A 17,321-nucleotide genomic window follows, 5' to 3' on the forward strand; every position below is an offset into this window, starting at 1 on the left:
AATAGATCATAAAAGAAACCAGATACCACAGAGCATATACACCAGACAATATACTTGTGACCTATTCCTGGTTGGGTCTGAATTACTGAGGCCACTGGGGATACAGGACTGTCAGGGTCTGATCTGCAGTGGCGGACAGGTTAAGTTACTTTGCTTAGATTTTTCTTTCTTTTTAGTATTTTGCTATTTCAAGTTTAACGTTCAATGTTTTAGGGCTGTATTTCACAAAGACATTGAAAGCAGCTACAGCACTAAAAATTCTGTACCAGCACCCTTGAGAAAGAAACTGCTCCCACCAGAGGTTAAGTCCACAAAATGGTTAGTTTTCATTTTCCAGCTATGTTTTTTTGCACATAACAACAGTCGCTGTGTTTAATTTAACTGAGCTTGGATTTTGTTGCATTTTGACTGAGCTAGCTGCTTCCCATTGTTTCCAGGCTTAGTGCTAAGCTACACTAACTGCAGGTTGCAGTTAATATGCAGGAAGATATGGATGGTATCATGTGTTCTTATCTAACTCTCTACTAGGAAAGCAAATGAAAGAGCCCCTCTATCTTTGTAGTTTCAACTGAGTGAAATGTGTAAATGAGAAATGTAAAAGTACATTTCTCATACTCATCCTTTCAAAATGAAACCTTATGCAGCGTTGACTAAATTCAGTTTGAGCAAAGCTGGATATGTTAAGTTCAGGGAGGATATTTAAAGCATGATAAGCCTGAGTTTATAGCTACTACTTTCATTTAAGCTCTGCTGTTACTATGCTGTTATAAACACTGACTGTTTTTCCCAATCAGGCTTTCAAACCCTGAACATGCTCTAGTCTCTCCCTGTGTCTGGCCGCAGTACATTAAGTGTCGTGAACAGTGGGTGGGATTGTGGTATTTGTAAAGTTTTCTGTCTATAACCTCATGAGAGGCTCTATGGCCTTGGGTGGGGCACCACCACCACCCATAATTCATGTTCAAACCTGTTCCTAGATGGGCTGAAAAGGCCTCTTAAGGAACAATGGACTCTAAGAGAAACCCTTCCTGTCCTCAGATATGTTACATGTGTTCCTTCCAAGCACTTGCAGATTCTCAACACTGTCAGCTTTAGTATGAAATGTATGTTTTAGGGCTTTGGGTTTTTTTTTTTAGTTTGCTTGTTTGATGTTTGTTTGTTTTTTTATTTTTTAGGATATGTGTTGGATTTCTTTGTTTTGGTCATACTTTATGTGAGCTTTTAGTTGGTGTTAAGAGACAATATGACAGTTGCAGACATTTTTGAGGAAGGCCTAACGTTCAGTTCATTTTGTGAAAGAGAAACTCTTGAAATAGGGTGAACAAGGCAGGCTGGGACTTGCCAGGTATTCCAGGGAAAGATTTGTGTGGATTATCATCCTTTCTCATGTTGGTATGTCGAAAGCGTCCTTTATCAAAAGCGGTACTTGTTTGTGTTGGAGAAAACAACTGTTAGCAGCCGGAAAAACCAAGATAGCAATTCCCTTGAGGTGATTTCCAATGCTTTGTAACGACTGTTCTGTGCATCTTTAAGGCGTTTCTATTTGTTTTCCGAAGGCGTGACGTTCACTTTCTTATCAAGCTAACAAACTACAGAAAAATTAACAGTGTCAGTGAATTTCAGCACAAACGCAACACAAGCACATCATGTAGATTTCTGTTTGAACGTTTATTATTGTGCAAACAGGACTCAGAAAGTAGAACTCACGAGAACTCGTGTGGCTGCTCTTCATCACATTTAAGAGTTTAACTACAACAGGTTTGTCACTCCCTGCTCAGCATATAATGGCCTTCTTTTAAAAGTTGTGAATTACAGGTTGGTGTGATGGCAGTGCCTCCTGTTGGTTGAAGTACACAGGGTGAAAACACAAACAATACTGCCGCCTTTTGGCTAAAAAAGTGTGGTGCAGTGAAAGGTTTAACTCTTTAGCCCTCGAAAGCCTAGTTTGAGTAAACCTTGAAGCTATTTTCTTAACCTGGAGGTTTCCCTTTATTTCAGGGCTGCTTATAAAACAAACTCAAACTATTCAAACGGTCGTCAAACCACATATTTACCTTTAATATATATTGTGATTGTCAACACTTGTCATGGGGTATGGGGAGGTCATCAAATATCATCTTTAAGGGGGAAAGAGTTAAAGTCTGGCACTGCTTCAGGTGACAGTAGAGAATTTTAGAGAGCTTTTGGATATTTAAGCTCAATAAGCACCGCTGTGTTAAAGATATCTGAAGGAAAGGTGTGTTTACACATCTTCACACATTTTTTGGGTGAAAGTTGGATAATGAAAAAGAATGTGCTTTTTCTTAATCTTCAACAACAAATCATGAATTTCTCAAAACAGGATGGAAAATCACTCTTCGGCTGCAGCTTCGGCCTCCACGTGCTCCGGCTCCTTCTTCTCCACAGCCTCTGGTTCCTTGGCTGCTGCTGCTGGCTTCTCCTCCTCCACCTGCTCCTTCTCCTCCTCCTTCTTCTCTTCCTTCTCTTTTTTCTCCTCGGTCTTCATCACCACTGTCTCCGTCTTGGTGACTGTGGTGCTCTTCACTGCCGTTCCCTCGACTGCTGACGTAGACCCACTGCTTGCTTTGACTTTATCAAAGGAACTGCTGATGTAGGAAGGGATGTAGGAACTCTCCAGACCGTAGGCATTGTAGTTCACACCTACAAATTCAGAGGAAGAAGTGAGTGATTAACATTGACACATGCTAATATATCAGAGAGTTGATATTATGAGATTCTAACAATATAAACTGTATTCTCAGATATGATATCTAGATAACATGGCTTCAGTCATGGCAAGGTTGTGGGCTTGTCTGAACAGAAAATGCTCTATATAGCAACAATTAACAAAGCAGAACTAGAAATAGTTGCACACAAGTATGAACTCACAAGTCTGCTTGGACACAGTGGTCTGAATTCCAGTTGCCAACCTTTGGGAAGAAAGAAATAATAAATAAAAGACAAGAACAAGTAAAAGCATGAGTATATTGCTATGTAAGATGTAGGAGAGCATAGGTGCTGTTAGATGACCTGTTCTCCTCTCCTTCCAACAGTTTCCTGTATGTAGCAATCTCAATGTCCAGAGCCAGCTTAACATTCATAAGTTCCTGGTATTGGCGGACTTGGAGTGCCATATCCTGTTTGGCTCTCTGAAGAGCTTCTTCCAACTCTCTGATGCGGAGTTTGGCATCTTTCACCGCCAGTTCGCCGCGTTCCTCAACCTCTGCGATCTGAGCTTCCAAACTGCCTCGCTAAAAGTGGGAGAAGCCAAGCAGAGCAAGGCATTGAATTCAATGGTCTTCATAAGGCTGGCGATGCAGTTTGAATTATTACCTTAATGTCAAAACCTCAAATCATTCGAATGAACAGAAGAAAATCTCTGTCCCTCACCTGAGCTTTAACCATGTCGATTTCAGACTGGAGCCTCACTATCCTGCGGTTCATGTCAGCAATCTCAGCCCTGGTTGACTTGAGGTCGTCTCCATATCTACCCGCTGATTGCTCCATCTCTGCGTACTGGCATGAAAAGAGACAGATCATAATGAAACTTTAAAACACAAAGTGATACTGCTGGCAGGTTTTTTGCACAATTAATTTGACATGGGGATCAGGAAATCATGTTGCAGCACTCCAACATACAGTTTGCAATCTCCAGATCCATATTAGCTTTCTGCTCTTTGACTTCTTTGTATATGAAACTTTTCAGTATGTTGCAATAAAAGTAAAGGAAAGTAGGCTAAGATAGAATATCAGGAGACGATAGAGGTCAGAAAAGTCAGAAAAGAGAAGGCATCCCACACCATCTGCCACAAGTAAAACTCTTGTACCATGCAGAGCTTTGGAGTTCATGCTCTTCAGTTTTAAATGTTCATGAACATTAAATAAGCTTAATGGACTGTCCTCACAGATGATGATCTATTACGTAATTGTGGGCTTTAGTTTCCCATAGCTTTGTGGTCCCACCTTGGTCTGATACCATGACTCAGCCTCCTCTCTGCTCCTTTTGGCAATGTCTTCATATTGGGCACGCACTTCAGCGATAATCGCGTCCATGTCAAGATTACGGCTGTTGTCCATCTCCACCACAACAGACGTGTCCTTTATCTGGCTCTGCAACTCATTAATTTCCTATGAAGGACAAAAAAGTGGGAAAAAATACAACTTTGGTGATGCCTCCTGTAGAAACATTTTTTATTAGGTTGGAAGTGAAAAATGAAATGAGGTAATTACTGCATCGTAGAGCTGCTTCAAGAATTCAATCTCATCTGAAAGTCCATCCAGTTTGGCCTCGAGGTCCACTTTCATCATGTATGCTGCGTCTGTATCCTTTATTGGAAAAAAGACAGCACTGAGAACATTCATTGTTCATTATAGTCAAAGTTTAAAAAGAGGGCATTATTTTTCCTCACTGAGCATGAAAGCTAATTGTAGTTTCAAGATCAAGCATTTACTAGAAAGTCTGCACAGACCTTCTTTAATAAGACGAAGTTGTTCTCACACTCATTGCGCTTGTTGATCTCGTCCTCGTACCTGCAGAAAAGGAGATTTTTTTTAGTCTGTATATAAAGAAAAACAGGTAGTGTGCAATCATCATGGTGGGAAAGGTGCTTTTTCAGAACTGATAGCTCCATAAGTTAATATGGAAATGGTTCCGTAAGTTACTATCTTTGCCTAATATGTGAAAAATCCCAGAGTCTGCCAGGGCAAACATGCAGAGCTGTGTGCTGTGGCAACCCCTTCTGAATAAAGGAGCAGCTGTTTAAATCATAAGCTATTCTAGTAAGAAAACCTCCGTGAATACATGTGGTGCTGACAGTGAATATTAACTGTGAATATTCAGGGTTATTGTTATTTTTGCTCCACCACACTGCAAATGATTATTTTTATCGTCTTATCCGCTCTATCTTGTTGAAACTTTGGGTTCCTGACAGGAAGTTAAAAATAGCTCTTCAGGCTTTCTAAAAGCCAAACTGCACAAGTCTAGGAAAACTGGAAATAGAGTATCGTTGGCAGTTTAAGACTTTCCCAAATCTCGGTCAAATAAAGCATGCCTTATGCTAGAGTGCAAGATTAAAGTGAAAAATCTCAACTCCACCCACTTGGTTTTAAAGTCCTCCACCAGGCCCGTTACGTTATGCAGGTCAGACTCCAGTTTGACTTTTTCGTGACCCAAGTGGTCCAGCTGCTTGCGCAGGTTGGCAATGTAGGCCTCGAACATAGCATCGATGTTTGAGTGAGATGTGGTCTGCTCATGCAGAAGTTTCCATTTGGTCTCAAGCATTTTGTTTTGCTGTTCGAGGAAGCGTACCTGAAGATTGAAAGGTGGATGAATGCTTAGTAAGAAAAAGGAAGGAAACATGTAATGGGCAGAAACGAGTGGGTGTATGTGATGACTGAAGCTCTGACAAATATCAAAACCTTTCCATAGAAAACAATAAATAATGGAGTGGTTGGTCACTGGGATATGTGGTGGAAAGGGTGGGTGTGACTGAAGAGTTTTGTTTGAATCCAAAACATAGAGAGATTAACTGAAAGGAAAAAATGAGTAACCAGACTTCTCTGGCCTCCAGCTGCTTCTATCTGTCACAGCAAATACTCCAATCTCAAGTTTAACCCACTGTGTTGCGTTTCGACACGAAGTGGCACTGTTTCTCACTTGCCACACAGCTTGCCCCTTTTACAGCTCTTTCATTAAGCGTCATGACCTTGGGTGGAGTCCATGCTACCACTCAGCAAACACAGGAGAGGCAGACTGCTGTTTGTGGGTGTGCCATATCACACCAGTGCGCAAAGGAGTGGACGCGTGAGCTGTGTTTTACAAGCAGGAGAATTAGCCTCAGCGTGAATGATTTTTATATCAACTTCTGTCCCACCCTGCTCTCCTGAAAGCTTTGTGAACCTTGACGATCTGTTTATGGGTTTCAGCGACAGATAACGAAAGAATGTGGTAGGTCTCTGGTGATGAAAATTCAGGTCATGAACGTTGAAAATAATTCGGTAAATGAGATTTTCCAAACGCGATTCTGTTTGGTAGACACCTGACACTTCGCTCTCTACTTTCACAACCACTCGTTTTGCAGAATATTGCTTGTATGGGGAATGCACTCATTCGAGCAAAATTCATCTGCTCTTCATCCCACTCCTGTACTCTGTATCCAGGTTGATCCTTTTATCTGAGCTCTATGATCTCGCCTGAGATTGAAAACACTGGAAGCAGGAAAGCCACTAAGCAAACCAGGCAATATTCCCAGCAGACTGTATAGATGGCACATTGTTATGAAGTTTTGACAGGGAATGTCTTAAGGATGATCTCTTCTGTGAAATCAAACTTCTTTCATCTTTCACTTATTTTGGCCTGTAGCGTATCTCTGCAGTTTGTCTGTGCTATTCTGCTACTGTCGTCACATTCAGTTTCACCCCAGCACTCCTGTCACTTATAGAAGTATGGATTGTTTGCTGTTGGTGTTTTGCTGTTTGTATGTGCTTTTCTGCAGCATGAATTTCAAACACAAGATTTCACATTTCATTACAACCTCGACTGACCTTGTCGATGAAGGAAGCAAAGCGGTTGTTCAGGGTCTTGATCTGCTCCTTCTCTTCGGTACGGATTGCCTGGATGGTGGGGTCGATCTCCAGGTTCAAGGGAGCCAACAGGCTCTTGTTCACTGTCACTGCTGTGATGGGGGCCACAAATTCATTGGCCATGCCACCTGCTACACCTCCACCAAAGCCTGAATATCCAAACTCTACGCCACCTAATCTTTGTCCGGATCCCCCAGCGGCAAACCCACCGACCGTCTTACAGCCCCCAACACCCACAGCTGCACCACTGCTGCCCACTCCTCCATATGAGCTGCGGACAGCGTAGCTCTGCCTGGCACTCCCCACACCATGACCTCCATAGCCAGAGAAGGAGCGGCTGCTGAAGCCCAGCGTTGGGCTTCTGGGTGAGGACACAGTGGAGTAGGCGGTGGTCTTCACAGCTCTGACAGACATGGTGTAGGAGGAAGTCTGTAGCACTGAGGTTTTGTGAGAGGAGAGACTGCTGAGAGGAGAGTCAGGCAGACAGACCCACCCTGGTCCTGTGTACTATTTATCAGGGTAGGGGAGGAACCCTGCTGAGGTGCGATTGGCTGGTGTCCTCAGTAGGGGAGTGAAGGAAAGGGGGGAGAAAGAGCAAGAGGGGGAGAGATGAGGGAATGTCAGGGGAGAAAATTACATCACGTTACACTTTTACAGCACATTAAAAGCACAAGAATTACGTAATATCAGAATGCCTTTTTTATATATAAGGTTTCCAGAGCTTCTGAATGTAGAAGCTCTGGAAACCTGGAAAACAACCTTTGTGAAGTTGCATTTTCCATGTTTCATAGTTACAGTTGCATTAAAATTATTTTGCAACCAAGTTTACTTCACATGCTTTAGTCACACCTTGGACACATACAATCTACATCCTCATTGTATTTTATACATACTTATACACACACAGCAAACACTGGGTATAAGGAACATGTACGCCACTTTATGAGCTTCCCTTCTACCTTATAACACCTCTGACAGGCTGTGATATATGGCAAAGTAAACTGTGCTTGAACAGTATGATACCCTCTCCTAGCTGGTGGGCATCGACTGTGTAAACCCAGCAAAACAACTGCAGATTTAAAACATTGAATATGTTCCACCACTTTTTTGTCTTTGTATTTTTGGAGATATGTCTTTTAACATTTTATACCAAATGTTTTGTTACCTGTTGGACCAGATTTGTGCAAATGTGCAGCTTGCACAAAGAAACTATGTAATGGGCGGGGTGTTTCATTATCAGCAATAATTGCCACCGATCTATGCTATGTACACACACACATTGATAAACATTCCTTCTGTGTTTGCGCTTCACCTGCTGATATACACACATCCATCAACTCCATCAATTCACGTTGTGGAAATCTTCATTGATTTATCACTTGGCAGATTTATGACTCACAATCTTTTCAGGGCATTTCAATGGCTGTTGCCTAATTTAACCAGAATAACCCAACGTCTTCCCTCTACCAACATTTTTAGCAAACGTCTGTTCTTTGTTTTTCAGGTTTTATCTGTCAGGGAGGGGAAAAAGACCACCTATGTATGAGCTCACGGAAAGAGAGAAATCCCGTGGTACACTGCCATGTGCGAAATAAATGTGAACAGACACAAGGGGGTACATCTTATGGAAAGTACAACCTGAAAAAAAGACTTGTAGGCTGATCAAAAAATGTGTGTTTCACTTGGCTAATCTCAAACGGTGACGTGATACTTCACAATGGAGCACTTGTGCTAAAGTTGGAGACAACCATATATGTACAAGTCAATGCCTTTTTGCTGTTTCACTAACTCAGCCTCTCCGACGAGCACTAGCTCATGAACAGAGCTGCACTTTGTGCTAATTTTATTTTTTAACACATGATTAGAGCTAGTTGTCTCATCTCTCCTGATAATTCCTTTTTTTTTCTGTGTGAGAAAAGTGAAAAGGTTCATTTCAGAAGTTAATCCCCCAACGCTCCTCTGAGGCTGGTGATGTTATGGTTTGTGTGAAGCTGCTAGATGACACATCAGGACAGGAATGTGCTGAGAAAGATCCACATACATGCTACAAGCCAGTGAGGAGGGGTGCTGAGAAGACGAGCTGGTGGGGTATATGAGAAGGCAATTAGCAGCGATAAGAAACAAAGCTATTTCACAACCACTGACTCTCACTGAGAAGTTCATTTTGGACAGGGTGGGATGCACAGCAAGTTAACTTACAGTTACATGAGCAGTTATCAGTGACTCATTCTTTTTACAGACCAATATGCTCATTATTATTATAAAACCCAACAATATACATACATTTGGGGTAATGTTGTTTGATTGTTTGAGCTGGAAGACCCCTCCACGGCCCATCTTCAGAACTCCTGAAGGAAGGTTCTTATCCAAGATTTTATGGTAGATGGACCCCTCAATCGGCCCCACAGTGCAGTGGTCTCATCCTGTACCCTTAGCAGAAAAACAGCCCCAAACCATAATGTTTCTACCTTCATGATTGACTGTAAGATCGATGTTTATTGGATCATACACAGCATTTCTCTTCCTCCAAACACGACGGGCCAAGTTGACGCCAAAGAGCTCGATTTTGGTTTCATCTCACCACAGAACTTTCTCCCAAGCCTTCTCTGAATCACTTAGATGTTCATTAACAAACGTTGTCATAACTTATTGAGACCTTTGCAATTCAGAATCTGATAGTCATGTGGAGACAATCAACCAGTAAGTTTCAAATCTGTAAATAAATTGCCACAGACTTGTAGATCTATTCCACCCGGGTCGGGTTTTGGCTTTCTACAGGAATCTCTCCAGAAGTTGGCCCAGGAGGCGCAGAGACAGAACTCATTTATCAAGAACTTAGACGGTCAGCAAGGAAAAAACAAAAGGACTGGCTTCACAGAGATATAAAGACTCAGATTTATAGACTTGGGTCTATAGCTGTGTTGCTGGGGCCAGAGTGATTACCAGCCTAATACTTACAGGGTGGTCGACATGTAAAGTGTAACTGAGTTGTGGCATAGCTGGCTCTGGCCTTGGACTGTGTGTTTTATCCTTTTGCAAGTGGGACACTGGACTTGACTATTCCTTCCTTTTTTTGATCATTGTATGTTGTCTTTTAGAATTTTATTGGTTGTCATTTTTTTCCCACAGCTGAAATGGTTGGTCAGACCTTGAAACTGATTGTGTGTGTTACAAGATTTTAATCTGTAACGGTGTTATGTGTTACCAATAGTGTTCTTGGTGACTGTGGTCCCAACTGCCTTCAGATCACTAACAAGCTCATCTCTTGTAGTTTTGGGCCGATCTGCCACCTTTCTCATGAGGCATCTAACTATAGACCGAAAGCGACTGATGGTCATTGTATATTTCTTCCATTTATGAATAATCACAATTGCTGATGGTTTTAGTGCCCATGCAGCCTTATACAGCTCTAAAATCTTCTCCCTGACATCCTTTAAGGGCTCTTTGGTCTTTCCTGTGGTGGTACCATTTGGAATAGAAGAAACTACTTCTGAGGACAACTTTACACACATAATGAATTCAGCTCAGGAGTATCTGTGATTGATTAATTGCAATTTGAGTGCCATATGGGAACATAGCCAATATAAGGGAGCCAGAATTCTGGCTGAATTGTAGGGGATCAAATACTTATTTCAGTCAGTGACATGCAAATCAATTTATAACTGTTATACAGGGTGGGCCATTTATATGGATACACCGTAATAACATGGGAATGGTTGGTGATATTAAAGTCCTGTTTGTGCCACATTTGTATATGTGAGGGGGCAAACTCCTCAAGATGGGTGGTGACCATGGTGGCCATTTAGAAGTCGGCCATCTTGGATACAAACTTTTGTTTTTTCAATAGGAAGAGGGCCATGTGACACATCAAACTTATTGGTAATATCAGAAGAAAACAATGGTGTGCTTGGTTTCAACGTAACTGTATTCTTTCATGAGTTATTTACAAGTTTCTCTTTTTTCACAGCCATTGACATGTCGAAGAGGTTAACACCTGAGGAGTGGATCGAAATTGTGTTGATATCGGGTGAACGCAGTAACCGGGTCATAGCAGATTTCAATGCAAGACACCCTACAAGACCACCCACCTCCCATGCTACAGTCAGCAAACTGCTTGCTAAGTTTCGTGAAACTGGTTCAGTGTTGGATTTGCCAAAATGTGGACGCAAGAAAACTGTCACTAATGAAGAAACATCAGTGGCTGACCTAGCTTCATTCAGCAAGCGCCCACAGCGTAGCACTCGCCGCATGTCACTGGAGAGTGGCATTAGTCGAACATCCCTTCGGTGGATATTAGCTACTCACAAATGGCACCCTTACAAACTCCAGCTACTGCAGCATCTCAACGAGGATGACCCAGATCGGCGCACAGAATTTGCAGAATGGGCAAAACAAAAATTGGAACAGGACCTTCAGTTCACGCAGAAGATTTTGTTCAGTGATGAGGCAAACTTTTATGTGAATGGTGAAGTTAACAAACAAAACCACCGCTATTGGTCTGACACTAACCCACATTGGATGGATCCCTCCAAGACTTTTGGACCAACAAAAGTGATGGTTTGGTGTGGTATATAGGGTACAACAATAGTGGGTCCATTCTTCATCAATGGAAACCTCAAGGCCACTGGATATTTGAAATTGCTACATGATGATGTGTTTCCCTCTTTATGCACTGAAGCTGGCACGTTCCCTGAGTTTTTCCAGCAAGATGGTGCACCACCACATTATGGGTGCCAGGTCCGAGCATTCCTAGATGAACAGTTTCCTGGAAAGTGGATTTTCCCACGGTCTGGCTGGCAGACCGTGGGGAAATGGGGAGTGAGGACCCAAAACGCAGACTCTGCGATGCAAACAGTTCTCTTTATTCACAGTGAAAGCTGTAAACACAATAAATCCCCGTTGCTCCCTTGAATCCCGTGTGTGTGCTTCCCTCCGACGTCTGTGCTCGTGCTCCCCGCTGTTGTGTTTCCGCACACCCCGTGCGTGCTGCCGTTCTGGTCCACTCTTCCTCCTGCAGGAAAACCACAGAAACAGCCATCAACACTAACCCCGGCGGGCATACACGAACAGCACTGTCATAGGCTGACACACACTGACTTGGGATGACAACTCAATGATCCCGCACCGGTGGGAGCTCCAACACTCTCCTAAGTAGCTCCCCTGACGAGCCCTGATCACCAACAGGTGTGTGGCAGGAACTTCAGGTGTGGCCAGTCCTCCTGCAGGGCCACACCCATCAGGCCTGCATGTGGCGGTTCTCCATCCTCCAGCCACACATGTACACATCCACACCCAGCCTATACATATAATGAGTGGAACACAGACTAACACAGCATTGTGCAGAAAGACACACACATCACCAAATAATAACGATAGTAATAATAATAATAATAACAACAACAGTCAAAATTGCTCACGGACCCCCGAGTCCTCCAGAGCCGGGCCAGTTGTATGGCCCCCAAGGTCTCCCGATCTGACCCCCTTAGACTTTTATCTTTGGGGTCATCTGAAGGCAATTGTCTATGGTGTGAAGAGACGAGATGTGCAGCACCTGAAACTACGAATACTGGATGCCCATGCTGGCATTTCTCCTGCGGTGTTGCTATCAGTGTGTGAAGAGTGGGAGAAGAGGGTTGCATTGACAATCCAACACAATGGGCAGCACATTGAACACATTTTATAAGTGGTTACGTCAAAACCAAGCACACCATTGTTTTTCTTGTAACATTGTCAATAAGTTTGATGTGTCACGTGGCCCTCTTCCTATTGAAAAAACAAAAGTTGTATCCAAGATGGCCGACTTCTAAATGGCCACCATGGTCACCGCCCATCTTGAGAAGTTTGCCCCTCACATATACTAATGTGCCACAAACAAGACTTTAATATCACCAACCATTCCCATTTTATTACGGTGTATCCATATAAATGGCCCACCCTGTATAATGTGTTTTGTTTTTAATTGTTGATATTCTGTCTCTCCCCATTAAAATTAAACTACAATAAAAATGACAGACGGATCATTTCTTTACAAATGAGAAAAGTTACAAATTCAGCAAGTGATCCAATTATTTCCCCTGTTGTGTAGCTATCATTTGACAGGTATATGATAAAAGATTAAAATACAGATACTTAGAAATGGCATAAAAAGCAGGCATGCAAAAATATTCATTACAGTAACAAGTGGCGTTGCTGTTATTTTTTTTCTTCTTTGGTTTCAAAAGTTGGACTTTGCTGTGTTTAGAGGAGCTTGCCAAGCCTTGAAAGCAATCAAAAGTATGTGCTATAAAACTCTTTTCCTGCTTCACCCTTGAATGCCTGTTCAAACAAAAAACACCCACATACAGTGATGAAATACACATTTATATGCTTGGTAAGAGGTATATAAACTCAATGGACATAAACTCACTAAAGGCAGAGGACCACCCCTTCTTCCGCTCCAGTAGGTTTGTTTGCTTTGAGACTTGTGCCCCCTTGTGGTTGGACCGCAGAGGTAGATTCAGTAAAGTGAATCCATTTCCATGTATAAAGCAAGTCATTTATTTGTTGGTATTGTGCAAACGTCTACATTGGGAATCTTAATTTACAGGAGGTGCATAGTAAAAGATATTAAACTGAAGAATTATAGTGTGAATCACTTTAAAACTGAGAAATAGGGCATGGACTTTGGTAGAGAATAAACTAGCACATTTCCTCAAATACGTTTTGAAACACAATGAATAAAATCGTGAAATTAACACTGAAACAGATATTTTTTAAATCAGTTATATTGCTGAACTCTGCAATGAACCTAAGCTAATCTGTCTCCTTGTGCACAGGGGCATGTAGGTGACTCTCCAATGCATCAGCTTGAACTCATAGCTCGGGCTCATTTTAGGTCTTCCTGTGAAATGTCTTTGTGCCAGAAATGAAAATGACATCTCACAGAGAAAATGTCTCTTAGGCGACACAATTCAATAACCTCTGCTGTGTGAGCTTTCCTGTCTGCCAATGGTCCATAGGACCCATTAACCTAGAAGATAAATGTGTTTGTACAATTCTACTGACAATATCCAGTGTGCTTTCTTGCTTTCTTGCTTTGTGGTAAATCTTTGTTCTGTCTTCACTGAGATATTTGAATGCTAATCAATAAAAACATATCTCTCTCTCTATATATATATATATCTAGTGTGACCACCTCTATTCTTTAACGCAGCCTGGAATCTCTGAGGCAGCTTTCTTATCATTTCTTTAAGTAGTCTTCTTTGGATGCTTGCTTGCTTTTGTTCCGTTCTCTCTCGCCATGATCCCACACTGCTTCAGTAATGTCGAGGTCCGAGCTCTGTGGAGAGGACATGACTTTCAGGCACCGATTATCTGCTGTAGATAGTTTTTACGTCACAGGCAACACTAAGGACACACCGCACACAGTGTTAAGATATGCCACGTTTTCAGCTAATAGCTCTTTGGGAATTACCTCATTGATCCAAAGATAACATTTTATGCCTTTCAAAATGTGTTATCTTTGACATTTTTCATAGAATCAAGTAAATAAATGAGAACATATTTTGTAACAAGCTGCTAGAGTAGGATGTCTCGAGACCGGTCTTGGTCTTCACTTGATCTTGTCTTGGTCTCGACGGACTTTGATCTTGGTCTTGTCTTGGTCTCACTGTCTCTGTCTTGCTGTCTCAGATCGACATAGTGGTCGGGAGATTTGGAGTCAACAGTATTCATGACACACAACGTAACGTTCGATAATGTGTCATGCGCAAAAGCATCAGCTCTAAGAGCCGTGCTTAGAGAGTGCTTTGTAGTGAATCAGAAGAGTCGACTCCCATTGAGCGAGAGCCGGCTCCTCACTTAATTTCCTTTCGCTGCTCAGCTCTCACACAGTGACTCAGCTATGCTCCAATCCCTCCATACTGTGGCCAATCACATGTGAGGATATAGGATAATATCATTATGTGAAAAACAGAGAGGGTAAGAGATGTGACAGTCAAGTGGAGCGTGTGTCTGTCCTCTCAGTAAGTGAGTGAGACAGTAGACAGTGGTGAGGAGGGCTGTGCGAGTGCATCGCAAAAACACATAAATATGCCTGACACCAGTAAACGAAGTTGCATCTGGCTGCAGTTTAAAGACTTTTTTGTCTCGGTCTTTGCTCGTCTCGACTTTGTCTTGGTCTTGACTCAGTCTGTCTTGGTCTTGGTCTTGTCTTGGTCTTGATACCCACTGGTCTTGGTCTTGTCTTGGTCTTGGTTTAGGCGGTCTTGACTACAAGTCTACAGGCTGCTAGAGAAAAAGTGCCCAAAGATTTAAAATGGACTCTTTATTAAGTTGTTCATACTTGAATGATTCATAGGTCAGTGTTGAGTGGCTTAACATACAAAAATGCTCTAAAAATAGTCAGCTGCAAGGAATGGACTAAAAGTATAACAGCTGCTAATCTCCAAAGAAAAATTGAAAGACCTTAAGAAAGCTTGGAGAACTATTGCTGAAGACCACTTTTTTTTAAAAAGTGGCTCCTGGGAAGCAAAACATAAAGAAGTCAGGGATGGCTCACAACTTTTACACAGTACTGTATGTACAAATTTAAACAAGGTCCCTTCTTTGGTATCTTTGAGCATCTTGGATGAGTCAGTGAAAGAATGACAAAAAAGAGGAAGGGAGGATGCCGAAATGTGAGTCACTTAGAGTGTATCACACTCACATGCATGTCAGCACTGTTTTGTGTATGTGTGACGCGACCACAGATGCATGATAATTAATATGCAAATGCATCTATGCAAATGTAGATTTTGGATTTTGTATACATCTAGGAGCATACGGTTTACACTGTAAAGAAAGGAAACTAAAGAGAAAGAAGGAGGGAAGTAAAATGAATTCAAGGCCGCAGCAGGCTGAGCATGGCAGTAATCTGACAGTTAGCCAAGATTTGTAAAAGAACAGAAACTTCTGCAGTGGTTTCCAGACTCCTGCTGTCTGTTACTATGACTCACAGTCTCCATTCTCTCCAGTATCCCCTTATTTTCCTTTTATTATCTTTGGTTTAAAAAGAAATCTTAGTGGTGTGAGCCGGGATTTAAAGATAAGAGTCTTGATTGAATCTGGGATGTTTTCTGCAATTTAGAGATTAAGCTGTCTTATATAAACCTGTAGCTCAAGTTTGTTTGTCACTGCAAGGTTTGGGACTTACTGGCCTGGGGAAAAGGTTGCCAACACACATTCAAACAAACGAGACGGCGGCCACAAGTCATGAGGTATGAGTCATGCTGATTTAATTCATCGTTCCTCTAATCTGCCTCTGCTGCGGTGCATTCTTTGCTTTTTCTTTGCAATTTTGCCACTCTACAGTACAAGCTCTTCTCTTCTTACTGAGTGTTACTAAATTAAATTAATAAAGACATACACAGTAATAGGGTGGAAATGAGACATGGTGAAAGCTGATCAAGCTTGGAAGCGAAGGGAGGAACAGAAATGAAAAGAATGAGGTTGTAAGGGGGCGCAGGAGGTTGTTTGAGTCTTTGGAATTTCCCCCTGTGGGTGCTTCATTATCCAGGTCTCTAAGGGCTCAGAGAGGAAAACCCTCTCTGGCCACAACTTTAGGTTCACTTAAGCGCTTCCAAGGTCATGCTGGAGCACTAAATACTGCAACTGGATTTAAGAAAAGTAAAGGTTTTTGTGTTTGAGAGTCTATCACAGGGTTTTACTCCAGTGTATATATCAGCCCTCTATATGTGTATGTTCCACTTCGTTTATTCACCTTCATCATGTTGCAAACACGTTTTTAGGACAGCTACAAGGAGCACTGCAGTATTCTGTTTTACTTTCTTTGAGGTTCTCAAAGGATAAGAGAAAAACTGCAATGTCCAGAGGCACAAAATAAGATAAGACTTCAAAGATAATTGTTCAGAATCCTCAATAGAAATTCATTTGTGCACATAATTGCCTATACTGTGACAGTTGAATGAGGGCAGCTTTTATTTCCTTTTCATTGTACTTTGACCTGGGTATCAGCTAACCTTTGTTTTTCATCTCTTGCAGAGCCTTTAGATCCAGCTGAAGCTTGGGTGTCACAGGTATTCCTAGCACTATGTCCGATTTCTTTGTTCATCATTGTTCATCCTACTCAGTGTGCTGGAATTCGATCACAGTCGTGGCTGAGTCTGTTAGTAAATCAGATGGCATCACTTCTGGTGTGGTTTTTCTAAATCTGCTTAATCTGATCGAGACATTTCTTTAACGCCATGTTTTAGTTGTAGCTGTTTCATACTGTATTCAGTTCAGTTAAGATAGGAAGGCTGGCACAGTCTGTTTATTTTGGGCCTGGCTGACCACAAACTTGCAAGCACGCAGCAAGTACTAGGCATTATTCCTTTCTCGGGCAAACCAAAAGTATTTAGTTGCATACTCACCATATTTTACCCTTTAATATTTGCTTTTAATTCTCGCTAGAAACATATGCTTGTCCATTGCTGCTTTCTGTTATTTGTTGTGTGCGTTGGTTTATGTGGTCTCTGTAGTTCCGTTATCTGCTCAGAAGGCTATTACATGTTTACACCACAAAATATGTTTAACACATTTCCTTGGAGACAGAAAAAACATTGTGGGTTAAAAAGGAAGCATATGAGAGAGTGAGTGAGTGAGTGAGTGAGTGCGTGAGTGAGTGAAACAGGAAACAAAGACTGGGGTGATGTTGAAGTGGGCAGGGTCTGAGAGACCAGCTTTCATTGGGGGAGAGAGGCAGGAGTATAAGTTCCCCA

General features: G+C 42.0%; 1 protein-coding gene across 1 annotated transcript; it reads right to left on the bottom strand.

The window, feature by feature from the left end:
- Positions 1–1,649: 1,649 nt before the first annotated feature.
- Positions 1,650–7,054, bottom strand: LOC102789952 (intermediate filament protein ON3-like). The gene is made up of 9 exons (XM_006784486.3): positions 6,544–7,054; positions 5,100–5,308; positions 4,470–4,530; positions 4,231–4,326; positions 3,964–4,128; positions 3,391–3,516; positions 3,031–3,251; positions 2,890–2,930; positions 1,650–2,661 (listed from the first exon to the last, which is right to left on the bottom strand). The coding sequence occupies exons 1-9, from the start codon at positions 6,994–6,996 to the stop codon at positions 2,351–2,353; spliced, it is 1,683 nt and encodes a 560-aa protein (XP_006784549.1). The 5' UTR covers positions 6,997–7,054; the 3' UTR covers positions 1,650–2,350.
- Between the last annotated feature and the right edge of the window lie 10,267 nt (positions 7,055–17,321).

The sequence above is a fragment of the Neolamprologus brichardi genome, chromosome 5 (genome assembly GCF_056152115.1).
Source record: "Neolamprologus brichardi isolate AB-2024 chromosome 5, ASM5615211v1, whole genome shotgun sequence".
NCBI lineage: Eukaryota > Metazoa > Chordata > Actinopteri > Cichliformes > Cichlidae > Neolamprologus > Neolamprologus brichardi.